Raw genomic sequence first — 27759 nt, 5'->3', positions numbered from 1 at the left:
CAATGGGATTCCAGCTGCTTTTGGTGGAGGTGAGATGATTACAGGGTTTGCAGTGGGCTGAAAGGTGTTCCCCCTGTGTGGGGTTCCTAGTCAGGGTGCTGTATGGTAAATTGCTGTGGAGCTGGAATGTTTCAGTTCATAGCTGTGGAGGTGTTGCACCTGGGGACAGCATAGGTAATTTTTAAGGTTCCTTATGTGACTGTCAGGGTTGAGTGAAGAAAACATTAGGGTGTATTAGTGGGGATGAGGGCTTGCAGTGATGCTGGATTGTAACCCTGGTGGCTCACAGTGTCTGTTGCCAGGCCAATTGGAATGTGTATGGATAAGATTTAATGCCTATTGTATGATACCATATAATATGGATGTTTCTGCAGTCAAACATTCATATTTATAATAATTGCTAATACAGGTGTAAAGCTTGTGTATTGTTTTTGGAATGGCATGCAACCATAATCCTGGGGTGTCAGACTTTGTCTGCTTGATAAGCTTCTGTAATAGATTAACACCTCAGAAACTAAGTTTCATTCTGGTTTTTATGGGTATGAAAATAGACTTTTGAATGTAACCTGACTTTCAGTTTAACACAACATTACAATGGTCTGTAGATGCACTGAGCTGCCTCGTCTACTGTCAGTATCCATGAATTCACATAATTTAGATGTGCAATTGCTTTAATAACTTGGACACATGGTGCAATTGTGTACATATCAGGTAATTGAACTCTCAGATGGCCAAATGATGGGTGGAAAGGACTGGGACTGAAAGAATCAGTATTTTCTCTCCTGAACAATGCTGAATACAGCAGTAATTTTATAAATAGTTTAATGCATAATTTGACACTGGATCTTTGTACAAACTTATTGTCAATAGTGACATATCCTCTATGAATATGGGGAAGAATTTGAGTCTAACTCAGGAATAAATTGTAACACATGATGCATATGTACTGGGGGGAGAGTTAAACTTGTGTTCACAAAAAATTCTACTTTTTGGATTCTTGAGTAACTAACTGCAACTGTTACTTTCTTTTAATGTAGTTATATTTTTGCATATAATATATATTTAGAACCTTATTGGAATGTGGTGGTATAACAGACATTTGAAATTGAGGAAACTAGGTTGTAGTTTGAAAAACCTCGTTCTGAAACTTCTCTCAGAATTTCAAACCAATCTTTATACTGCCTCCCTTACTATTGGGAGGACATTGCTAATTGTTTCATGAAACAAATATGCATCTTGTTTGTATGTGAATTAAGTCTGTTCTGTACAGCCGTGTAACCTGCAGTTACACTTTTATTCTGTCAACAGTACAAGGGGATCTCTGTCCAGTCTTGTGAGTTTGTACTGGGATCTGTGGCCTGTATAGTCAAGTCAGACTATTACTTTTTTTGGTGGAGCAGAAGTGATGTCTGTAGTTAAGGTTTTTATCATTTGTTATGGTAGTACCCCAAGGCCCTGATCAAGATCAGGGCTCTGTTTTGCCAGGTACTGTACAGATGTATATGAAGAGACAGTCTCTACCCCAGAAAGCTTGCCATCTTTAAAAGAAAAATTGGACGAAGGGTCTGTGTGAACATAATCTGGGCTGTGGAAAAAGATGATCTGGTCTCTTATTAGGAGAGCATCATCTCTGAGCACTATTGGGACAGTGAATGGGATCGAGTGGGGTATTCAGCCCAAAATAATTTTCTAAATGGGGGACCAAAAAACGGAGGATAATATATGGATGGTATGGTTTCTGCCCCATACTGGAGGATGCTGAAGGCTGTTTTCTAGCTTTTCGTTAGTGGATCGTGTCAACAGTGTTGGGAACCCTAGCTTAGATGGCTCTCTTTTTATCCTTCCAGAGCAGAGGTTACAATACTGATAGCATGGCAGTGGGAGAGCTCTAAAAATTCCCTAGTTGTAGCCGTGGGCATGAAGTCTATCACAAGATCTGAAAAGCAAGTGGGAAATCATTGGTTCACTGTCAGACTGGGAGGATGTATCTAGTGGGGTCCTGCAGGGGTCTGTCCTGGATTCAATACTACTCAATATTTTCATGAAGGAGTCAGATAATTTAGTGGAGAGTATGTTTATAAAATTTGCAGATGACACCAACCTGGTAGGGGTTGCAAGTATTTTACCCTGACAAATTGGAGAATTGGTCTGAAATCAACAAGATGAAATTCAGTAAAGACAAGTACAAAGTACACTTGGGCTATGACAACACTACAGACCTTACAGCTGCACCACTGTGTAACTGCTCTATACCAGCAGAAGAGATCTCTCCTGCTGGCATAATTACACCACCCCTAATGAATGACAGCTGTGTCGGTGGGAGAGTGTCTCCTGCTAACATAGCACTGTCCACACAAACGCTTCTGTTGGTGAAACTTTTGTCAGTCAAGGGTGTGTTTTTTCACACCCTTGACTGACAAAAGTTTTGCTGTAGAAGTGCTAGTGTAGACAAAGCGTTAGGAAGAAAATATCAAATGCACAACTACAAAATGGGTAGTAACTGGGTAGGCAGTACTATTGCAGAAAAGAATCGGGGTAGTTAATCACAAAGTGAACATGTGCCAGCCAAGTGATGTAATTACAAAAAAGGCTAATGTCATTCTGGGGAGTTGTGACCCTTCCCGGGAGTACCCATAGTTGTGAGGCACCTTACTACCACCTACACTTAGTGTGAGGAAGCCTTGTCTTAGCCTGCTGGGGATCAGCTCCCCAACTCCACCAGCAATGGGTGCATCTCCCTGCAGTATTTACTGATTCACTGCTTCCAAAGAAGCAGTACTCCCCAGCTTGCCAGTTTTACCTTAGATCACTGCTCCACTTAACTCACAGCACTTAGATCTATTTATAGTGAAATCAAGGGTATGTGTATTTAATGAAGCATAGAGATTCAAGTAATAGTGAATAGAAGTATTCAAAAGGTTATGTGTAAAATAGGGCTGTGAAGTGATTAAAAGGATTAACCGTGCAATTAAAAGGCTTAACCATGCGATTAAACAATAATACAATACTATTTATGTAAATATATTTGGATGTTTTCCACATTTTCAAATATATTGATTTCAAATGCAACAGTAAATACAAAGTGTACAGTGCTCACTTTATATTTATTTTTAATTATAAATATTTGCACTGTAAAAATAGAGATAGTATTTTTCAATTCACTTAATACAAGTACTGTAGTGCAGTCTCTTTATCATGAAAGTTGCACTTACAAATGTAGAATTATGTACAAAAAATAACTGCATTCAAAAATAAAACAATGTAAAATTTTAGCGCCTACAAGTCCACTCAGACCTACTTCTTGTTCAGCCAATCAAGTTTGTTTACAGTTGCAGGAGATAATGCTGCCTGCTTCTTGTTTACGTCACCCGAAAGTGAGAACAGGCATTCTCATGGCACTGTTGTAGCCGACTTTGCAAGATATTTATGTGCCAGATGCGCTAAAGATTCATATGTCCCTTCAGAGGACTTGTGTCCATGCTGATAATGGGTTCTGCTCAATAGTGATCCAAAGCAGTGCAGATCAACGCATGTTCATTTTCATCATCTGAGTCAGATGCCACTAGCGGAAGGTTGATTTTCTTTTTTGGTGGTTCTGGTTCTGTAGTTTCCGCATTGGAGTGTTGCTCTTTTAAGACTTCTGAAAGCATGCTCCACATACTGTCCCCATCAGATTTTGGAAGGCACTTCAGATTCTTAAATCTTGGGTTGAGTACTGTAGCTATCTTTAGAAATCTCACATTGGTATCTTCTTTGCGTTTTGTCAAATCTGCAGTGAAAGTGTTCTTAAAACAAACAAAATGCTGGGTCATCATCCTAGACTGCTATTACCATACATGGCAGAATGCGGGTAAAACACAGAGCAGGAGATATACAGTTCTCCCACAGGGAGTTCAGTCACAAATTTAATTAAGGCATTATTTTTTTAACGAGCGTCATCAGCATGGAAGCATCTCCTCTGGAATGGTGGCCAAAGCATGAAGGGGCACACAAATGTTTAGCATATCTGACACGTAAATAAATACCTTGCAATGCCAGCTACAAAAGTGCTATGCAAATGCCTGTTCTCACTTTCTGGTGACATTGTGAAAAAGAAGTGGGCAGCATTATCTCCCGTAAATGTAAACAAACTTGTTTCTCAGTGATTGGCTGAACAAGAAGTAGGACTGAGTGGATTTGTAAGGATAGGTTCCTCGGTTAGTGTTTTTGTTGTATGGTGTGCGGTTGCTGGTGAGTATTTTCTTAAGGTTGGGGGGTTGTCTGTAAGCGAGGACGGGTCTGCCTCCCAAGGTCTGAGAGTGAGGGATCATTTTCCAGGATAGGTTGTAGATCGTGGATAATGTGCTGGAGAGGTTTTAGCTGGGGGCTGTATGTGATGGCCAGTGGTGTTCTGTTATTGTCCTTGTTGGGCCTGTCCTGTAGTAGGTGGCTTCTGGGTACTCTTCTGGCTCTGTCAATCTGTTTTTTCACTTCAGCAGGTGGATATTGTAGTTTTAAGAATGCTTGATAGAGATCTTGTAGGTGTTTATCTCTGTCTGAGGGATTGGAGCAAATGTGGTTGCATCTTAGAGCTTGGCTGTAGACAATGGATCGTGTGGTGTGTCCTGGATGGAAGCTGGAGGCATGTAGGTAAGTATAGCGGTCAGTGGGTTTCCGGAATAGGGTAGTGTTTATGTGACCATCACTTATTAGCACAGTAGGGCCGCTCCAGCTGCGCCTGGATCCTCTCTGGCTGGCTGGGGCCACGCCATTCCGGGGTCGGCCGCGCCGTTGTGGCAGGTCCGGGTGCCCTGGATGTGGCAGTTCCAGGTCGCTGGCTCAGTTGGGGCCAGGGGAGGGGTGCCCCGGGAGGTCCCTGGGTGGGTTCCTTGAGCACCTGCACAGCGCTAAATAGGCTGTTGCACGGGCGCGCAGCTTACAGGAAATTTAGGTCCAGAGGAGAGCAACAAAAATTATAAAAGATTTGGAAAACCTAATCTATGAGGAAAACTTAAAAAAAACAGGATACGTTTAGTCTTGTGAAAACAGGCTAAATGGATGGGACCTGAAAACAGCTTTCAAATATATGGGAGATACTACGAAAAAAAGTAGACTCTTCTGAAAGAGAAATACTGTATCTTTGACGTTTCATATCTCAGTTTGTCTGATCCATTGCAAATTTTGTACCCCCTCTGCCTATTACTCCCTCCCCCCCTCCAAAAAAAAAATTCTGACAAGAGACTGCATGCAAAATGTCAGATGAAATGAATCTTTTTCTGTGGAAACTGATGGGTGGACAGTTAGCTACTTTTTAGAATTTCTTCACTCCACATCTTGTTACTCTTCTCATACTTGCCTTGAAGAAAGAAGACTTCTATTCTTGGATAATATAACTATGCTTTAAATTGTCTACAGTACGTTATAAGGTAATAACTCATGTCTCTGGAGTAAACTGGCAGGGGTAGGCATAGGAAGCGGGAGCCTGAGATCTCAGTGGCTAGAGGAAAAAGAAGGAAACTGATGATAATCTCTGATCTCCTTCTGTGATGTATTGCGGGGGAAGTGTTTTCTAAACTAGACATGTGATTGTAAGGGGGCTGATATGAGGAAATTCTGGAGAGATAAGGTGGGTGAGGTAATATTTGTCATTGGCCTAGTTTCTGTAGGTGAGACAAGCTTTCGATCTATGAAAAGCTCTTTGTCAGGTGCTGAGAATTAAGTGGAGCAGTGATCTAAGGGGTTAAACTGGTAAGCTGGGGAGTATTGCTTCTTTGGAAGCAATGAATCAGTAAATATTGCAGGTGCCCTGCGGACCAGGGATTGGACACTTCAGGCAGATGCATGGAGGGCTGAAGGGATGGGGTGTGTCTGTTGCTAACCTGTAGAATGACAGCCAGGCCTGTGAGAGCTAAAGGGCAGGGCTGGTTGCCATGGCTGCTGGAGTTGGGGAGCTGACCCCTATCAGGCAGACACAAGGCTTCCTCACACCAAAGATAACTGGTAGTGGGTACACAACCCTGGGTACCCCCTGGAAGCATCACAACACCTCAGAATATTAGCTTTTTTTGTAATTGCATCACATGGTTCATGTTCACATGAGGAAATTTTTACAGTAATGGCAAGGGAAGGAGGGTGAGCATGAAGAGCAGTGCCTCAGACAGGTTGCTATCAGTCCTGCCCTTTCCCTTTTTCCCCCCATCCACCGGAGAGTCAGGGGTTATTGGTCCATTCACTGACACCCTCTTTTCCACTGCCCTATTTGCCATTTCCTCCTGGGGCCTCAAAAGGGTCATCTGTCCTCCCGCCTTCACTTGAGAGGTCCCTTTTCTATGTCTCCACTAGGAAGTTTGGGGTGGGGTGGGGGCGGGAAGAGAATAAAGGTAACATAGTGTTTATAATTTTTATATTAGAGTCCCATAGTGTTGTGTTCAGCTGGAACCTCCTGAATGTTCATGTAGTTGGAGTGATCGCTGCTCTTTTTAAAAGAGTTATAAACCAAGACTCTGTGGAATAATTGGACTAAATTCTAATGCAACAACCCTAAATTCCTCAACATTAATATTTTTTATTACTGTGTAATATCCTGCATTCCTATCCCCTTCACATGCACTATGGCTCACAGTTGACAATACTAATTGGTGTAAAGTTCATTGATATTTTTAAGGATAGGATTTTTGTTGTGCTCTCCAGGTGGCCTGGCTCCACTCCACAAGCCTTGGCTCCTATGATTTTCTGCTGTCTTCCTGGATCAGAACCATCTCTCCCCTTTGTCCCTGTGTATGTCAAGGATGGAGAGGCCTGGCTTCAGAAGCTTATCTTTCCAGGCAGCCCAGCTTCTGGTTGTCCTACTGGACTTCAGCTCTGGCTCTCCAACCTGCCTGTTGCCATGGACGCTGTCCTCACTGTAATCCACTTAACTTCCCCTGCAGGGAACACTAGAGACCCAAAGGCCACTGCAGTCAGGGAGACAGAAAATACATTGATGAGCACCTGGCTACAGCAGAATGGGAAATTGTGAAGCAAAAATGCAGAATTTTGTGACATCCTCCCGCCCCCCCCGCCCCCCATGCCCATGGCCAAAGAGTCAGAGTCTACAGGGCTCTGACTAAGATGAATGGGAATGTTCTCATCTCTTAAAGCTGTTTGATGCTCTGTACGTTCTCAAGAGGGTGTCAGTACTTTGGTTGGCCAAGCAAAGTGAGGTCTAACAATCAATTTGATGACATTTTTCTGTTTGATAAATTTTGAAGGCTGTATCAGTTCAATTCCAAAGTTTCAGGAATTGTTTATGGTTTATTACAACAACATGTAACCCCACCAACCCCCATTTTTGCCCTATGACTATATGGTTGTTAACGGGCCTCTTTGCCTTGTAAGGAATCTTAGAATATGTGCCAACTACTTATGCTAAGCTATCTGTTCTACCTTGTGTTAGCTGTGACACTCAGAGTATTTTTCCCAGACCTGAAGAAGATCTCTGTAGCTTGAAAGCTTGTCTCTCTCCTCAACAGAAGTTGGTCCAAGATATTACCTCACCCACTTTCTTTCTAACATTCTGGGACCAACACAGGTACACCCCCACTGCATAGGGACTGTGCATCAGTAGGCAGAACTCTGTTGATTTTGGTAAAAACTTTGAACGCGGAAAATGGGGGACACATGAAACCTCTGGCTTCTGATTAGCAGATCCAGCTGCTTCAATCACCTCTGTAATTGTAGAACCAGTTGCTGGCTGTCATCAACACATTTCAACATAACAGTATACTCATCCATCTCAGCTGTGCTGATTCTCCCAATATAGTTTGAAAAATGAGGACATTCTAAAAGACTTCCCTCACAAACAGAAACGAAAGAAATTAAAGTGGTGGTAGAGAGGAGGGAATGGGGGCGCACACAGTGCTCATAGCATGGAGAGAAGGGGAAAACAGGGACCTTGGCATGAGGAGAATGGGGAGGTGGGAACACAACAAACCTATGGCATGGACGAACAAGGGGGAGATGGTATAGTGTGAGGGGGACATGAAGGACAAGCGCCTGGTATGTGGCAAGGGGAAAATGCGGGAGGCATACAAAACCCCTGCCATGGTGGAGGAGGAGGAATGAGGAGTACACAACTCCTGAGGGGGAGGAGCAGGGGCAATAGGGGAACCTGGTATGTGCAATGTGCTCAATCTACAGAAGCAACAAAGTGTATAATCCTCTAGTTACCCTTGAATCATATTTTCAAATTATCTTCACAACGGTAAGGACTAGAAATGCTTGTTTAAAATGAAAAATGAGATTCTGGTGCTTAGTTCTGTGGCAGCAGGTGAATTCAGTTCTTGTGGAATTGTGGAATACATGGGATTCTGTTTATAAAGGCTCTCAAAAAGAATGGATTGGTGGTGCTTGGTTCTACCTCTGATATTTTAGTGAAACTTGTACTCAAGTCTCCATTTGTACAAGTGCCTGTTCATCAATTTCATGTCAACTGGACTCTACCAAAGCTGACAGAGCTGTGCAACATCCACTGCTATGTGCGGAGCAATTTAATAATCAAGTATTGGGCTTTTGAGGGGGTGGGGAAGGCGTGAGTATTGGGAAGTAATTTCACCATCTCCTGCTGCTTCCAGAGTGGCGCTATTAAGTAGTGTTTGCAAACAAGAAACTGGATTTTGATTTAACATGTTCACACCACTCTTCTTGTGAATGTAAGATAGTTATCAGTGAAAGTAGGGTAGCCACCGTTCTAGAATTTCATTTGGAAATTATGGAGGAGAGTGAAGACTGAGTTGTAGAAGAGGGAGGAGGGGGGAAAAAAGAACAAAGGGGAGGTTTATATGACATCAGGAGTTATAGGAGGGGATAGACAGGTGTAGGGCAAGAAGACTTGTGAGCCCTTAGTGTAGACTCCCTTCTTTAAAAGTTACTGGTAATGAGACATTTGGTATCAGCACTCTTTTAGTGTGAGGAAGTTGAGCCAAGGCACTTGGGAGAATGATGGTACCCTTCAGCATTGTGTATAATGCAGGGCAAGAAGGAGAGCAGTCAGCAAGGCCGTAATTTCAAGATCCCTTTAATACTGGAAGGGACCAGCTGCTGTCCACAATAAATAAACCCTTATGGCTGCTCTCTGCCCACAGTCCTGCTGTGGAAGATGTATCCTTTTGCAGAGCTTGTGTGCAAAAAATAAAGATTAATCTTTGCATTTGTAATCCAGTGCAACCAAAATTACAAATACAAGAACAAAAGAGCTCACTCAACAATATCCTGTGTCACTTCAGAGGAGAATCATCTTTTCCTCTCCTTGGCTGTAAGTCCAGCTCCACTCTTGCTGTCCCTTTCTTCTTTTCGGCTTGGAGCGCTCCTTAGATTGTGTTCCTGTGGTTGTAACTCTTTGCACCAAGGTTATCCACAAGCGGGGTTTCTTCACCTGGTGGACCCTCACTTGTCCATTAGGCACCTTTGGACTGTGTTCCTTCAATAGATGTTCAAACAGTTATTCTGTCTGTTCATGTGCTTTAGGTCCTTTTTTGGCAGCCTTCTCGTTTTAATGTTTTCAGGATCTGTTTTCATCTCACACAACTTTTTGATCAATTCCCTTTTTCATCAATTCAATTTCCTTTCAATTTTTCCCCTTGATGCTCTCTCTCCTGTGCATCAGTAGATTTTATTTCCCTCTACTTCCCTTCTTTAATAGTGCTCCCATGCCCAGGGCTATTTTTTTTTCTTCTTCTCTGGACCTGATACCTTTCCTATTTTCTTTCTTTCTTCCTTCTCCTTACTTTTATTCTCTGCTAGCTCATCATGTAGATTCTTCTCCTTCCTCCATCTTATCTCTCAACCGCCCTTCAGGTTAATTCTGAGCCCCTTCCCCAGCCTGAGCTGCTCTCTCATTGGCTCTCTCTCTCTCCCCCCCCCCCCCCCCCAGACAGTATTCTATGCTGCAGTATCACAGTTTTAGCAGGTGCTAGTGCAGGGGTCGGCAACCTTTCAGAAGTGGTGTGCCGAGTCTTCATTTATTCACTCTAGTTCAAGGTTTTGCGTGCCGGTAATACATTTTAACGTTTTTAGAAGGTCTCTCTCTATAAGTCTATATTATATAACTAAACTATTGTTGTATGTAAAGTAAACAAGGTTTTTAAAATGTTTAAGAAGCTTCATTTAAAATTAAATTAAAATGCAGATCTTATCAGTTTAGTGCAGTGGTTCTTAACCTGGGGTGCATGCAGGACTTTGGAGCTGTGCTCTGGCTCCGCTCCAGCTCCAGGCAAAAACCTGCAGCTCCACTGCTCCGGAGCTGCTCTGCGCTCCAGCTCCGGGCTCCGCTCCAAAGCCCTGGGTGCATGTACCCCCTGGGGGTGCGAGATGCCCTTTCTGGGGGCAAGTATCAGAGGGGTAGCCGTGTTAGTCTGGATCTGTAAAAAGCGACAAAGAGTCTGACGAAGTGAGTATTCACCCACGAAAGCTCATGCTCCAACACGTCTGTTAGTCTATAAGGTGCCACAGGACTCTTTGTCGCTTTTTTCTGGGGGGGTGAGACATGCGAGATTTTTTTTTTTAGAAGGTAAATCATCGAAAACACAAATTAAGCACAGGCATATAAGTACAACTACTTTGTTTCATCAAACCTATGTATTTATTAACATTATACATGTTTTAACGATTACTGTAATGTACAAACAAAATTTTAAAGTTCTTCTTCGAGTGCTTGCTCATATCCATTCCAATTAGGTGTGCGCGCGCCGCGTGCACGATCGTCAGAGAATTTTCTACCCTAGCAACACCGGCGGGTCGGCTGTGGAGCCCCCTAGAGTGGCGCCTTCATGGCGCTGAATATATACCCCAGCCGACCCGGCGCCCCCTCAGTTCCTTCTTACCGCCCCTGACGGTCGTTGGAACTGTGGAGCACGGCGTAGCTGTTCTCCACTCTCCCTAGCTTATTCCGTTTATTGATAGTTATAGTTATAGTTCTAGTTGTATATAGTTAAATAGTTGTTTATTCACTTTATTAATAGTTGTTATATAGTTAAAGGGGATTAAGGGGGTTGTCTCCCCCTTTTTCCCCCGGCGCGTGGCCGGGCTCATGCCCAAGGCTCCAGGCTTCAAACAGTGCGCGTCCTGCGCTAAGCCTATGCCAACGAGTGACCCTCACGACTCGTGTCTGAAGTGCCTGGGGGAGTCCCATCAGACAGATAAGTGCAAGATCTGCAAGGCCTTCAGACCGAGGACCAAGAAGGAGCGGGACTTTCGGCTTCGGCAACTCCTTATGGAGGCGGCACTTAGCCCGGACGCTCCATCGGCGCGCCAAGCCCCGGCACCTAGCGCCTCGGTGCGCAGTGCCCCGTCGGCACCGACCATTCCGACCACGTCGGGCAAGCCTCCACGGCACCGGACCCCGTCGGCACCGCACTCACAGCAAGTGCCTCGGCGCCGTTCATCATCCCCGGGACATAAAAAATCCCATAAGACGGGGACTACTGTACTGAAGACGCCGGCTCCCCCGGTGCCGGGGGTAGAGCCGCGTCCGCCTGTGGAGCACCAAAAACAGGTGCCTCCAGCACCGTCGACTCCGGCTCTGAGGCCGTTGAGTCCGGTGCAGACAGGGTCACCACCGCGACCGGTGGTGATACAGTGCCTCCCGTCGACCCCAGAGACCTTCGCGACGGCGAGAGACTTGATCGCTCTCCCGGAGCCGGCACCGCCCCAACCACCGGCACCGTTGATTCGTCCGGTCCAATCCAGGGGGAAACCTGCCTTGATGCGCCCTCCATCGCAAGGGCTGGAACCACGGCACCGGTCCAGGTCCCGAAGCAGGTCCCCATGCCGCTCGCAGTCCCGGCGCCGGATATCACCTCGGCACCGGTCGTACTCGCGGCTAAGATCATCGTCGCGGCACCGTTCTACGTCTCGGCACCGCTATGATCGTCGGCACCGATCGACATCGAGACGTAGTTCTCGGCACCGCTACGATCGACGCTCGACGTCGAGAGGCCGCTCCCGGCACCGGGCCTACTCAAGATCACATTCCAGGTCCAGGTCGGACTCTCGGCACCGACGCGGTCATCGGCACCGATCCCGATCTCGGCACCGTTCGCCGGCACCGCACAGGGACCGTTCATCTCTGGACCGGCACCGTACGGCACCGTACCTTCCGGAGCTAGTCTCGGCGCGGTCGGCACCGCCAAGATCAGTGTCCCGCTCCTCCGATGGGGCATCGAGATCGGCATACCCCCCTCAGGGACAGGCCGATGATCCGGACATGGGCCACTGGCAGGAGGTAGCGGAGGATCCCGCTCAGGGACCTTCGCACTGGTCGTTTTGGACCCCGTGGGCGTACCACCAAGCGCAAGGGGCTCCACCACCATCAGCCTCTCGCTCGGGGCACTCTGAGCGAAGGGCCCCAGAGTCCACCATCTCTCGCCCTCCTCCAGGGGGCATGGAGGCTTCCGTGCCCGCACCACCTGACGTCCTGGACCCAGGGGCAGGTGATGCTCCGCTCCAAGGCTCATTGGACCAGGCCCCGCCCTTGGATCCCTTGCCACCTGAGGCATCTTCCTCATCTTCCCCAGATGAGGCAGTGGCGGGCACAACGAGCACGGGTCCACCCCCGATAGATCTCCGGGCACACCAGGACCTATTACGTAGGGTGGCACGTAATATGGACCTTCAGGCAGAGGAGATAGTGGAGGTGCAAGACCCCATTGTGAACATCCTCTCTGCGGATGCCCCATCCAGAGTGGCGTTGCCCCTGATCCGCACGATCCAGGCTAACGCCACTACGATATGGCAAACTCCTGCCTCTATCCCACCCACAGCGAGAGGGGTGGAAAGAAAGTACTTTGTCCCCTCAAAGGACTATGAGTACTTGTATACCCATCCCCAGCCGTGTTCACTGGTGGTGTCATCAGTGAATGCAAGGGAGCGCCACGGTCAACAGGCCGCAGCGCCCAAATCGAAGGAGGCTAAGCACCTCGATTTGTTTGGCTGTAAAGTTTATTCAGCCGGAGGGCTGCAACTTAGAGCAGCTAACCAGCAGGCGCTCCTGAGCCGCTATAACTTTAATTCCTGGAACTCTATGGGGAAGTTCAAGGAATTGGTTCCCCAAGACTCCAGGGAGGAGTTTGGGGCCTTGGTAGAGGAGGGTAAGAAGGTGGCTCGGACCTCCTTGCAGGCCTCCTTGGACATAGCGGACTCGGCTGCGAGAACCCTGGCTTCAGGTATCGCTATGCGGAGGATCTCCTGGCTTCAGGTTTCGGGTTTGCCTCCGGAGCTGCAGCAAACCCTACAGGATCTGCCCTTTGAGGGACATGGATTGTTCTCGGACAAGACGGACTCTCGTCTGCAGAGCCTCAAGGACTCGAGAACAATCATGCGCTCCCTGGGGATGCATGTTGCGGGTCTCCAGCGCAGACCATTTAGGCCCCAGCCTCAACGTTTCTACCCCCCTCCACCTCGTCAGAGACAGGACTCTGCCAGAAGGCGGGGGCGAGGTGGTAGGAGAAGGTGGACTGGCCCTCAACCCGGTCAGAACCAGGGGCCACCAAGGCCACCTTCAGGCCCCAGGCAGAACTTTTGAAGGTGCGGTCGAGGACGGCGCCCCAGTCATCCCCCAGGATCCAACCCCCTCCTTTCGGGATCGCCTTTCCCATTTCCACCGTGCTTGGTCCCTTATAACTTCGGACCGTTGGGTCCTTCGCAAGGTGGAGAGAGGATACGCTATCCAGTTTTCTTCATTTCCCCCCCCTCCCACCCCCCCTCCCCGTCCCTCTTCAGGGACCCTTCTCACGAGCAACTTCTTATACAGGAGGTTTCCACGCTCCTATTGACGGGGGCCATAGAGGAGGTTCCATTAGAGTTAAGGGGCAGGGGATTTTATTCCCGCTACTTCCTGATCCCCAAGTCCAAAGGGGGTCTGCGACTCATCTTGGACTTGCGCGGACTCAACAAATTCGTAGTAAAGTTGAAGTTCCGCATGGTCTCTTTGGGGGCCATTATCCCTTCCCTCGATCCTGGAGACTGGTTCGCCGCCCTCGACATGAAAGACGCATACTTTCATATTGCAATTTACCCGCCTCACAGACGCTTCCTGCGATTCGTGGTAAGCAAGGTGCACTATCAATTTGCAGTCCTTCCCTTCGGCCTATCCTCGGCCCCAAGAGTGTTCACGAAATGTATGGCGGTCGTGGCAGCATACCTTCGTCGGCAAGGGATACAGGTGTTCCCGTACCTAGACGACTGGCTGGTACGCGGTCGCACCAAAGAGCAAGTTCGAGCTCACGTCCACATAATAGTGCACACATTCAACGAGTTGGGCATCCTACTCAACAAGGACAAATCCACTTTAGAACCTACCCAGAGAATAGAATTCATCGGCGCAGTCCTAGACTCCAGACGTGCACAAGCCATCCTGCCAGACAACCGCTTTTGTACCATCACGAGCCTTATTCAAGGGCTCAGGGCCTTCCCAACTACCACGGTGAGGTCGTGCCTCACCCTGCTGGGTCACATGGCTTCCTGCACGTACGTAACCAGGCATGCCAGACTTCGGCTTCGCCCACTCCAGACCTGGGTGTCATCGATATACCGCCCACATTGGGACAGCCTGAACATGGTGGTCACGGTCCCGAACTCGGTCCTGACCTCCCTCACCTGGTGGCTAAATCACAATGTGGTTTGCGAGGGGATGCCATTTCACGCCCCACAACCCTCTCTGCACCTGGTCACAGACGCTTCATCTCTGGGTTGGGGCGCCCATCTCAACGAACACCATACCCAGGGCCTGTGGACTGCACCCCAGCTAGCCCTGCACATCAATGTTCGGGAACTGATGGCGGTGCGCCTGGCGTGCCAGGCATTTCTCAATCTCCTACGTGGCCGCTGTGTGTTACTTCTCATCGACAACACCACGGCCATGTTTTACATCAACAAGCAAGGAGGAGCACGTTCGTCAATTCTATGCCAAGAGGCCATTCGCCTGTGGGATTTCTGCATCGCCCACTCAATCCATCTCACGGCATCGTTCCTCCCTGGAGTCCAGAACACTTCAGCGGACCGACTCAGCAGGTCTTTTCAGACGCACGAGTGGTCTATCTGTCCGGACATCATATATTCCGTTTTCCAGAAGTGGGGGTTTCCCCAGATAGACTTGTTTGCATCTCGAGACAACAGAAAGTGCCACGTGTTCTGCTCCCTGCAAGGTCGAGCTCCGGGCTCCCTCTCGGATGCGTTTCTCCTTCCCTGGAAAGACCACCTGTTTTATGCCTTCCCTCCGTTTCCTCTGGTCCACAAGGTACTGCTCAAATTGCGCAGAGACCAGGCACAGGTAATTCTGGTCGCTCCAGCGTGGCCGAGACAACACTGGTACACCACACTGTTGGAACTCAGCCACCGATCCCGCTTCCATTATGTCCAGATCTCATCTCTCAGGACCACGGCCGGCTGCGTCACCCCGACCTGCAATCTCTTCACCTCATGGCGTGGCTGCTCCATGGTTCACCCAGGCAGAGCAACAATGCTCACTCTCGGTCCAACAGATTCTGTTGAGCAGTAGGAAGCCCTCAACACGAGCCACGTACTTGGCCAAGTGGAAGCGGTTCTCCTGTTGGTGCGAACAACGAGCCACGTCCCCGTTACAGGCACCTATTCCTCTTATATTGGAATATCTCCTCTCCCTAAAACAACAGGGGTTGGCGATATCTTCAATTAGAGTCCACCTGGCCGCTATATCGGCCTTTCACCCGGGGGAACTCGCGTCCTCGGTATTCTCTAACCCGATGGTCGTTAGATTCCTCAAGGGCTTAGACCGGATGTACCCACAACAACGTCAGCCCGTTCCGACGTGGGACCTCAACCTGGTTCTCTCCAAGCTCACAGGTCCTCCATTCGAGCCACTGGCCACCTGTTCACTTCTGTACCTATCCTGGAAGACAGCCTTCCTCGTAGCCATCACCTCAGCGAGGCGCGTTTCTGAACTCAGGGCGCTTACATCCGAGCCCCCTTACACAGTTTTCCATAAGGATAAAGTGCAGCTTCGTCCACATCCTGCCTTTCTCCCTAAGGTGGTTTCTCCATTTCATATCAACCAGGATATATTTCTCCCGGTCTTTCATCCTAAACCACATGCTACTCGCCAGGATCAACGTTTGCATTCTCTGGACGTACGCAGGGTCCTGGCTTTCTATATTGACCGCACAAGGCACTTTAGAAAGACGACGCAACTCTTCGTTGCAGTGGCCGACCGAATGAAAGGCTTACCGGTCTCCTCACAACGCCTATCCTCCTGGATTACGTCTTGCATCCGGACTTGCTATGACCTGGCAGGTGTCTCAGCACCGCACCTCACCGCTCACTCCACGAGGGCCCAAGCTTCCTCGACTGCTTTCCTGGCGCAAGTTCCGATCCAGGACATTTGTAGAGCTGCGGTTTGGTCATCAGTCCACACGTTTACAGCTCACTATGCACTAGTGCAGCAGTCCAGGGACGATGCTGCATTCGGATCAGCGGTTTTGCACACAGCAATGTCTCACTCCGACCCCACCACCTAAGTTGGGCTTGGGAGTCACCTAATTGGAATGGATATGAGCAAGCACTCGAAGAAGAAAAGACGGTTACTCACCGTTGTAACTGTTGTTCTTCGAGATGTGTTGCTCATATCCATTCCAAACCCGCCCCCCTTCCCCACTGTCGGAGTAGCCGGCAAGAAGGAACTGAGGGGGCGCCGGGTCGGCTGGGGTATATATTCAGCGCCATGAAGGCGCCACTCTAGGGGGCTCCACAGCCGACCTGCCGGTGTTGCTAGGGTAGAAAATTCTCCGACGATCGTGCACGCGGCGCGCGCACACCTAATTGGAATGGATATGAGCAACACATCTCAAAGAACAACAGTTACAACGGTGAGTAACCGTCTTTTTTCAAGTTTTTAAGCTAATTGTAGTGTAATTTTTGATAAGGGCTGCAGAGCCTTGGGACCAGGCCAGGAGCAGAGCCCTGGGCTGGCTGCCAGTACCCCAGGCCGGCAGAAGGGCTGAGTAGGGTCGGAACCCCAAACCAGCAGTGAGGTGAGTGGGGTCGGCAGTTGGTATCCCAGGCAGCCCCACTCAGCCACTGCCGGCCAGAGGTTCCGTTCACTCAGGCAGGCAGCAGGCTGAGCAGGACCAGTGGCCGAGATCCCGGCTGGCAAGGGGACAGCGGCTAGAACCCCAGACCGGCAGCCGGCTAAGCGGCTCAGCCCGCTGCCGGTCTGAGGTTCCGTTCGCCGGCTCCTGCCAGCCGGGGTCTTGGCCGCCGGCCCCACTCAGCCTGCTGCCAACCGGGGGTTCCGCTCACCCAGGCTGGCAGCAGGCTGAATGGGGCCGGCGGCCAGGACCCCGGCTGGCAGCAGCGTGCCAGTAAAAATCGGCTCATGTGCCGCCTTTGGCACGCGTGCTGCTGGTTACCGACCCCTGTGCTAGTGCAAGGGTCAAGATTATATACCGGCGGCCACTTCCTCAAGCATTGAGGGTAGTAATATAGTGTTTTCCCCAGGAATTAAAATAAGTGGGGATGCTTGAATTTACAGGAAGAATTGGAAAATGACTAAATTGGCAACACTGCACTAGTTGACGACTGGGGAGGATGTAGGGAATGCTCGTGCTATCTAGCATCTCCTATCCGTTTAACTGATTGGCAATAGTCCCCAGGTAGAAAGTGTGCTTTCTTCATAAGGCAGTTGGCAGGTTTTAGTTTCTTGCATGGGGCATGCCTTTTCACCCTGTGTTATCCTCATCTGAGGCTATTCTTCCCACCTGCTTCTAGTAGTTATCGGTCAGTCTTTTGATAATTAGACAGAAGCAGGGATTTAATAATTTTGATGAAAGCCTCAACATAGCCTTTGTAGAGGGAGGTCTGATGGCTAGTATCCATAGCTCCTGCTGTATCTTAAAGCTGTTCGGAATAATCACTGGAATGTGTTCAGCCTAGGCGATGGGACAGCTACATGGAAGACTTCCTGCCCTGCATCTCTCTTGAGGGATCTTAAGAGACCACTTAAGGGGTCTTTGTTAGCAGCCACTAGAACTGTATCCTGTAGCCACCCATCTGCTGTTTGTGAAGTGGTGGCTTCATTTGAATCCTGCAGGGGAAACGTTAATGAACTCTAAATCCTTCAGGCTAGTCCACATTACTTGGTCTTCCCATCTGAGCAGTTGCTACTGCCCTTTTGTCTGACTGGGATGCTGCTGCAAGAGTTTAGGATAGGGCCCCCTTGCATATACTTGGTCCGTATTTTAATTTTTGCTTTTGGTAGGGTGCCTGTCTCAACAGGAGGAAGGTAACCAGGGTATTTTTAAATATGCAGTTCACACATGTCGCTATGTGCTCTTGTTCCTGAGGTTGTAGTTACCTCTGAGTTCCCACAATGTGTTTTTGGCCTGTGCTGCAGTTACGTTGTTATTTTACTGGCTGTATAGCTTGACCATAGAACTTTTCATTAGTAGGCAGATCAGCCCAGTGATCCAGCTAATGCTAGTTAAGCCTTGGTCTCTAGATGCCTTTCAAGAGGCCAATCTGACAAAATGAAATACAGGCTACTGTCTTTCTGGGTCTGTGAACTGTGCAGCACAATGCATTGTATAGCCCAGAAGGCAGCACAGTGCTTATTGAGCTGATGCAACATGTGGAGCATGCAGTTTGGTTGTGTCACCATCTCCTGCTTCTGATGGCAAGAGAGTCAGTGTCATCTGAATCTCTTGGAGAACATTACATGCAGTGGAAGACCAGCTGAAGTGCGTGCAGGCAAAAAAGAGGAGGAGAAAGGGGGTGGCTTTGTGGTTAGGGTACTAGACTGGGCCTTAAGAGATAAGGGTTCAGTTCCTGGCTCAGACACAGATTTCATGTGTGATCTTGTCACAGTCAGTCGCTCTACACTTCGGTTTTTTGTATGTAAATTACAGGGGTATTAGGATAAATTCATTAATGTTGATGATTGTTCATTTGTTAATCATTGATGATCTCAAATAGTATCGTGCTGGAGGCCATATAATTACGAAGTCAGCATTTGCTCACTTCCCTTAGAGAAGCTCTGGTGCTGCTTGGTTGAGGGAGTGTGAAGCAGGATATGCATGCGAAACAGCTGACATGGGCTGCTGCCTCACACTTTGTCCTCTGTCAGAGGCCATGAAAGCTGCAGGAGAGCAGCCACGCTTGTATGACAGCATGCATTTCCTCCAATACATTGCTGACAGCATGCCGCTTCTCAAAACCACACATGCCGTATATCTCATGATGGTAAATCAGTTTGCCAAGGCTGACCTGCTGTGCATTAATGGACCTGTAATCTGATCCATCTCCCCTTGGAGCTGTCTGTTGCCAGTTGTATTGCATCCTTTGCTGCTCAGCAAAGTTCTGCCATAGCCTTTTTTTGTTTGGGAGGGGAAACTGCTTGGCCCTGGATGTTCTGGATTTGACTGTAGCCAGCAACTTCTGGACATCCTCATCTTCCAGGTGGGCGAAGCATCTTTTCAGAGGCAGGAGTCAGTAAGTGCCTCTTCAGATGTATTTTTGACCTTTCTCAAACTTCTGCGAGTGTCTGCTGTTCCATCCTAGGTAGCTGTGGGAGTGATTGTTGTCTGTGTCCATTGCCTCACAACGGAACGTGCTTGCCTTGACAACGTTGTGCAGTGCTGATGAGCAATTCTTCAGCTAACTCAGGCTGTTGAGATTGCTCACTCAGGTGTATCTATATCACTCTCACCTCATCTATGTCCTTGAAATGGTTTTTCATACGTGTGATACACAGCTGTTTAAGATCAAAACCATAGCTACCCATCTGCTAACATATTGGACAAATTACCCATGTGTTTCAGGATTGAAATAATCCCACATCCAGTATCACCTTTGTCCTTCATCAAGTGCTGTGGTCTGTTCTGCTAGTTGTCTGTATAGTGCTGGAACACTAAAGATAGCCCTTTGGGAATTTTAAGCAGTACCACTACTGCTCTTTGGACCCTCTCCTGTTCCACTTCTGTAGTGCCTTCTTCTGTCTGCCCCTGCTTAGTGTACAGCACTGCAAGTATGTCAGCCATGAGAGAACCTACTCTCTGCCTGCTAGTACCAACTTTTGTGATAACTCCATAGACAGACCATTGGACTTTTCTGTTTTTTCAGAAGTAATTATCATATGCACTCTCTATTACCGTTAACTCTTCCCCTTCGTGATCTTTCCTACTTTGAAAACTATGCCATGATGAGTCATCCAAAGTGGAACCCTCTTCACTTACACTGGAGGGTTCTATGTTCTGTGGTTGATCAGGAGCCTGCAGTACATCCTCTGTAGTGATGTTCCCCTTTTTCCAGGCCTTGGCTTCCTGCTTTTAGCAGTCCATTTGTCCAAAAAAGACTGCATTTATGGATTAGTCTTGTTGTCAGGGATGAGGAAGCTGCTATCTGTGCTGGTGGTGCTTAAATCGGGGCCTCTTATGGTCTTCTCCACAAGTCATAAAAGTTTTTTTGGCAGACACCTTTCTTCTAGCACTATGAATGTATCCCATGGTTATGCTGATAATCAGACCAAAAGAGGAATCTTACAAGTGGGAATGAAACATAGTAGGGAGCTAGACTTGCTGTGGATGTTCTCCTAGCCTCTGGAAAGAGATCCAAAGCAGACTACCCTGTGATCTGATATACCCTTCCTGATTAGAACTGTGCACTATTGTGGTGCTTATATAACCAACTGTGAGCAAGATGTTTGTTTCTAATCCAAGTGCCTCTAGGTAGCACAATAAACATGATAGACCACTTGAATGGAAATGTTTCCATACATAGCCAGCCAAGAGCTTCTGCCAGAAATTGTGCCTTGGTTAAAAATTAATGTTGTACATTGCTTTAAAAAAAAAAAAAAAAAAAAAAAAAAAAACTACAGCTCTATTGATTTGTAGATCTTCAGTGTTTTCTCCTTTCTAATTGGAATGTGAATGGTAAATTAAAATACACAGTAGGTGGGAAGTGTGGTATTAATGACAAACAAATCTAAAATTACTATCCCCTGCCATTCTGGCAATCTGATTTTAAAAAAAGTTGAATAGTTTGGGACCTACAAATTTAGTAAAAGGAGGAGTTTAATTGTCACATTTCTCTGTACTTGCACTGGAGCATGTTGCTTATATTTCTGAATCTCAGATATACAAAACTTTGTTTAAACTGGTCAGGTGATATTTTTCTTAAATGATTTATGTCTGTGTCTACATGCTTATTGTCATGCTATTTCCACCACAGGTTCTGCTGTCTGTCATTGTTTGTGGAAGGAATTTATCCATCTTTGGAAGTCCACCAGACAGGGAAAGATGTGGGGAGACCCTCGACCGGCCAACAGAATGGGCCCTTTCCGGTAAGCATTTAGAGTTTATATGTCAAGGCTCTTCTTACGTGAAATGTTAACAATAACAGGGGCTATGGGGCTCCCTTCTCTGTTTACTGTTTGTCATTACTCACTGCACATCTTGCTATTGTGAAACTGTTTTTGGGTGAGCTATATGACCACTGTGGAGTTACTCTCAGTGGCTCAAACTGCCTGTTTTCTAGCCACATGTAATGTTCCAGCTTCCTATAAATTCCTGCTAGTTATTTCTTCTGCAAAGATAGCTGCTTCCAGCATTTCTGCTTCTCCTCCTTGCTCTTTTGCTGAACATACGCTTAAATTTAATGTAGCCATTTTTAGCTAAGGTGTTAATACACACCTAACTTTGACTCTAAGGAATTTTTAAAGATTATCATGTGGATCCTGTTGGCTCTTGGTTTCAACATTTCTTGGTTTCAAACATATCTGTAACTTCACTGCCTTTAAGGTTGCTTGTTTGTAGTGAATGTTTAGGCTACTTCCACACAATTGAGAGAGAAATCTGAGGGAGTACAGCTCAGAATGTGGAATGTACAATAGCGAGACACTTGTGAATGTCACTGTAACTCTCCTTACACTCAACTGAGAAGTACCAACACAATGGAACGTTTCCCTTGCTTGCATTCCTCTGGCTGTCATTTAGACCCTATGTTGATATCGGGACACTGGGATTAGAAAAAGAGAGGTATCAGGAGCTAGGCTATTTCACTGTTTAATCACTAGTACTTAGTTTTTTTGTTATCCTTGTTAACTCGCTTATTTGTTCCTCCGAATGAATCTGCTGAGTGTACTTCCTCACAACAGAAATGTACCCCACAGGGTTCTGAGGTAATAAGAATATTTCTGCTGTTTGAATCAGTAACAAGTAGAGATTGCCAAGAAATCATTTCCCTCCTTACCGCTTCATATATGAGTAGCTGTATATGATTTTATTTTACCCTTGAACTAATACTGTTCTGACTGATTCTAGATGATAGTGCTTTCCTGGTGTTTTCTTTCCAGTTGAAAATTAACTAGCAGCATTCTTTCAAGTGTTGGAGAATTCTTTATTTCCCCTTGATCCAAGTTATAACTATTGTTTTGCATTACTGCTTTCAATATATCCATAGACAATTTGACTAAATTCAAATATGTCATCTCCCATGTCCGTGGGTGAGTGCTTCTGTCACTGTGAATTTTAAGGTGAACTTGATTTGCTAAGATTGCCAAAGAGGAGGTGTCTACTGATTTATCAGGATTTGGGATTGTTCTTTAAAGATTCTTGCTCTATTTCTGTTTACATTTTAAGTTTTTTAAAAATGCGTGGGAGTCAGACTTGGCTAAAATGAGACAGATTGTTCCATCCCCATAAAACCTATTAGTTACAAAACTACCTCTTGAGAAAAAACCTCTTTCTGAGTATCACTGTGCATAGAGAATTAGAACCTATGGCATTAGCAACATAAATTAGGTGCAGTTGCTGGGAAACTAGTATGACACAAGCAAGCTACACAGTTTTGAACACTTGACCTGTTCCTAGGAACCTCTGAGCACTCCCAAACTCTCATTGAAGTCAGCATGAATTGAGAGTGCTCAGCATCTTGCAATATCAGGCAGGCCCTAGCAAAGAGGACAAACTGTTGTTGCATAGCATACTAATGGAGATGACTAGGTAACCTCCACCTCATGACCATTTAGGAAGTTAACCATTCGTATCAGTGCTAAGAGAACCAAAGCAAAAATGGATCCCTCCAGAATGGGGCTAGTGATGCTTAAGCAAATACACCACTTGGAGCCTCACCTGGTTGCCTAGCTGCATATAGTGCAGGACTATGTGGCTTGCTACCATCATTAATCCATTAATATTGCAGGTTTTCCCTGTTGAGTGCTTCTGGAAATTGTGGTGAAATGGGAGCACACAAGTTTACTATTTCACATCTGTTGTATGCTGCCTCATCTTAAATTGCCAAACGTCAATGCCTTCTGTGGATCTTAGAGCTTAGAGAAGAATGTGCTTCTGTGTAGAGTTCAGACTCTAAGCACGTTATGAATAATACTGTCTTTATTTCTACAGTGGGAGCCAAGAAGAAAGGTTTGCTCCTGGGTGGAACAGGGAATATCCTCCTTCCCTTGATTGTCTTGCTCAAGAAAGACACTCTGGCAACTTCTCTGGCAGAGAATCACTTCCTTTTGATATCCAGGCACTCTCAGGCCTTCTCAATCCTCAGTTTGCCAACAGAGAGGAAGCTTCTTTCACCTATGGAGCTAGAGATGGATCACGGAGTGATTTCAGAGGTGGGGAAGGTCATCATGATTTCAGGGGCAGAGACTTCCCACCTTCTGACTTTCAGAACAGAGACGATTCACAGTTGGACTTCAGGGGCCGGGAACCGCCCTCTTCCGAATTTAGGGGCAGGGAGATGTACTCTGGAGATTTCCAAGACAGAGAGGGGCTGTCTATGGACTTCAGGGGTGGGGATGTTCCTTCTATGGATTATAGAAATAGGGAAGCAAGCCGTGTGAGTTACAGGGACAGGGAAGCGCATACCATGGACTATAGGGGTAGAGAGGACCTCCCATCAGACTTCAGGAGCAGGGGTTCATTTGATCTGGACTTTAGAGGTAGAGATGGAGCCCATTCAGACTTTAGGGCAAGGGACATGCCTGAGTTACACTATCGGGGCAGAGAGCATTCCTATTCAGACTTTAGAAACAGGGATGTACCTGACGTGGACTTCAGGGGGATGAGTACCTCTGATCTGGACTTTAGGGACAGGGAGACACCACCTTCAGATTTCAGAAATAGGCATAAGTCCCGATCTGATCAGGATTTTAGGGGCAGAGACATGGCTCCTCCTATGGACTTTACAGACAGGGAGATGCCCCCTGTGGATCAGAATCTTATAGATTTTAGGCGCAGTCAGTCTACTATACCTTTAACAGACAGAGAGCGATCTGCCTTAAGCACAAACAAGAGAGAAGAGTCTACACGTGATCTTATTCTAGACAGATCTCCCTTTGGCATCCAGAAAGGAGAGTTTCAACATTCAGAGCCGAGAACCAGAGAAGAAGAGTCCCTTGGAGTGGGTCTTGAAATTGAGTCTTCGCTAGATTTCCCGAATAGCCGTCGGCCTCTTCAAGATAGAGATGAGCCACCGCCGACCTTTGCGAACGAGCAGCAGCTTTCTGGTACTGAACATCAAAGATCAGATTCTAGTCTTGTGCTAAAGGGCGAAGGTGGTCTGGATTTCCTCGGAAGACAAGATACTGATTACAGAAACATTGAGTACAGAGATGTAGATCACCGGCTGCCAGGAAGTCAGCTGTTTGATTATGAGCATGGCAAGTCCTTTACAGAAGGAAAACCCAGCAAAGATTCTAGGCAGGATCTTCAGGTATGTGGTTTTGTAAAAACTGAATGAGTCAAAACAGGTCCTTTTTTATTTAAAGTATGAGAAAAAAGGAGGGGAGGGGTAGCGAAGGAGATTTCCGTCCAAATTCTAGGGGTAGCAGTCCTATCCCTCTATACCTACCTTCCCTGAATGCCTCCTCATACTCTAATTTTCTACTCCCATTCATTCCCTCTCCACCACACATTTAACTTAGTCCAAAGTAATATCAGCATAAATATTTCAAGCTATTTTTAAAAATTTCCAAATATCTCCTGCTTTTGGGAGCACAATGAAACTGTATGTTGGCTTATCCCACTTTTCTTTAAAATCTTTTAGAGCCCCTGATTTTTCCAGGACTTTGGCCACTTCTTAGCAATGACCGAAGGTTACTCTGAATGATGTGGCATGTAGACAAGTATTTACTGGGGCTAGATTGAAACTTCTTTATGGAATCTAAGTGCATTTGAAATAGCTCCAAGTTTAAAAGGCTACAATCAGCCAACACAGCTCGGAGCCATTCTGCTTATGAATTGTGCCCTGCTTTATTTTGTTGTTTTGTGTATTGCGGACAAGCGTGTCTCCACTGTAAAACTATCTTGATTCTGAACTCAAGGACCAAGATTACAGGACCTGCCCCAAAGATGTGAAACCAAGCAAGCTCATTCGGCTAGGAGGAGTTCCTGAAACCGCCACAAAGGATGACGTAAGTGGGGTTTTTTTAATTCCTCCAAAGTTTATCAAATCTGTAGCAAAAGTATATAATATCCCAAATGTTGCAAGCAGTTCCCAGCCTGGTCTGAAGAACTGAAGAGATTTTTAATTAGAGAAGAAGAGCAACTTTTCTTTTTTAAACAAAAAATATAAGCTATTGCCAATCTAAAATGTATTTTCAAGCCTCTTGTGTCCAAGAGGTGGGCAGAGTGCAGTTTACACCAGCTCATGATTTTTTCCACATGGAAATCCCAGGTTTTAAGGGTGACCACAGTGCTACTTTTTTCTTGTTGTTGAGACTTTGACTGAGAGTAATGTAGAGGTGACACTCTTGCGTGCTCGTAGATGGGGAAATGTAGTTCACTTTAGCTTGATCGCTTAAGCCTGTCTGGTGGGCCTAAGGCTTTTCACTTCACGGTCTTTCAGGCTGCCTTATATTCCTGTATTACCTCATCTGTATTTACCTTGTAGCCAGAAAGGGAGCTGCAGGCCGCTCCATAGGCAATAGCTGGGAGGTGCTAAAATAGTATCCTATAGAGATAGAAAACATATCTCCTACTACACTTGAGCTTAGTCAAAAAGCCAACACTGGTTGTTAGCCTTCCTCTGTGAGGTGGTAGAAAAAGTTACTTCCACAGAGCTCCAATAGTCAGCCCCAGGGTGTATCTCATGGGAGTTCCAGACTGTGGGCCTCTTGCAATGTAGTGCTCTTTAGTTCAGTGATGATGATCAGACTTCTTGAGAATTGGGCCTGAGAACTCAGGTGAGGAACTTACTGTGTCCTGAGATAGTGGGATGTTAGAGGAAATAAAGGCCCAAACAATATCAAAGGTAACTAGTGATCAGTGATTTTAATAGTAATAAATGGCCAGAGAAGTGATTGCAACACATTAAGAAGAAAACATTCTGAATGGAGAGGACATTAAAACTTAAATAACTAAGCTCCATGCACCTGAATTCTGCTGTAATGACAGTTTCTCTCTTTAAAAGGCAGTTCTCAGATGATAAGGGGACTCTGTGGGAGAATATGCCTCTTTGTAATGGAGTTCGGAATCCAAAACCGACAGAAGTCTTATGAGAGTGTTAGAGAGAGGAAACAGAGTACAGGAAAAGCTATCTTGCCTTCCTAAAGTAGCCTTGGTTTGGTGTGTGCTGTGAAACTAATGTTGACTCTTGGTTTGTCTCTCTAGATTCTGAATGCTTTCCGAGCACCTGATGGGACACCTGTGAAAGACTTGCGCCTAAAAGATTATAGTTCAGGTGAGAACGTTTTTTCAGTGCTTCTGGTCTCAGGGAGCTGGGGTGGGGTTATCAAAAGGCCTTTATTAGACTGGTGCTCACTTATTCTTTTTATTTAAATTGTTTGATGCCATTCAGTAGTATGGACTGAAAATGCCTATTGAGTCATCTAGTCTATACCCTTGCCGCTTACAAGATTGATGGCATCAATCACAGATTTGGTACTTCAGAGGTTAAGCACATGTACTACCTGTGCTCTAGCCATGTGTGAGTGACAGAAAGCAGCTAAGCTATCTGATTAACTCCTTCAGGAGAAAACCTGTATGCACAGTGGGCAATGTTTGTTCCCAATAGAGGTTGCCTGTTAAATCCTTTTATTTGGCAATTGGTCTTAACCATGAGGCGATTGCCCTCTGGAAAAAATTCTATACAAATAGGCTTCTCATTAGACCTTGCATCACTGACAAATGTTGCTATTTTTGTAATCCCAAGCTATTGTCGTACATCCTAGCTATGAAACTCACGTCAAAATGTAACTTTCACACGCATTAGGATGGCTTTCCTCATATCAGAGGATGACTTTTTTCATTTTCCTGATTCACTTTTTTGTGCTTCTGACATGTATTCACAAGACTTGCAGGGTTCCTTTCTAGGTGGGAAAAAAGGTGTCGAAACAAGGAAGTGCAATGGTAGGAAATGAGGGATGATTCTTGGGGATGTTGTTAGAGTTACAATAGAAAGAAAAGTCTGGATACAATGGGGAACCGTCTGAAAGCATCTCTCCCTGCTCTGATGATACTGAACAGCTTCTGCTCCAAAGTGAATTTTTCGTTTTACAAACCCTTAAAAGGAGGAGACTCTTGTGTTTTTATTAAAAAAAATAAAAAAAAATAAAAAAGGCTAAAGTTTCCATGCTGGCCATTGCATTATACCATTGCTGGTCTGGATTACTTGCTGGATAGTTGTAATGCCTGGGGTTAATGCATTACTTATTTACAATTGAGCCAGGAACAAGGGAGTATTTCACAAAGTGAAAGCTTTAATTGCATCTTTGGTTCTGAGCAGCTGTCAAAGGAGTGATCTCCACCTTTCCACGTCCCTTGAACA

The 27759-nt window shown here is 46.3% G+C and overlaps 1 protein-coding gene across 6 annotated transcripts in view; it reads left to right on the top strand.

Moving 5' to 3' along the window:
* The window catches only part of RBM6 (RNA binding motif protein 6), a 150052-nt gene that overhangs the window by 12627 nt on the left and 109666 nt on the right, over window positions 1–27759 (top strand). For 3 of the 6 annotated variants that reach the window (XM_065551412.1, XM_005289342.5, XM_065551413.1), the window contains exons 2-5: window positions 21211–21322; window positions 23385–24705; window positions 25316–25405; window positions 26604–26673. In XM_065551412.1, the coding sequence (XP_065407484.1) occupies window positions 21279–21322; window positions 23385–24705; window positions 25316–25405; window positions 26604–26673 (1525 nt within the window). In that variant the 5' untranslated portion in view covers window positions 21211–21278. Of the gene's footprint in view, window positions 1–4403; window positions 4630–21210; window positions 21323–23384; window positions 24706–25315; window positions 25406–26603; window positions 26674–27759 lie in introns of those variants that run through there. The other 3 variants (XM_065551411.1, XM_065551414.1, XR_010589143.1) reach the window with 2 other exon arrangements.

This window comes from Chrysemys picta, chromosome 7 (assembly GCF_011386835.1).
Source record: "Chrysemys picta bellii isolate R12L10 chromosome 7, ASM1138683v2, whole genome shotgun sequence".
Classification (NCBI taxonomy): Eukaryota; Metazoa; Chordata; order Testudines; family Emydidae; genus Chrysemys; species Chrysemys picta.
Note: the sequence above shows the minus strand (reverse complement) of the source record. Positions and strands in the feature narration are given on the sequence as shown.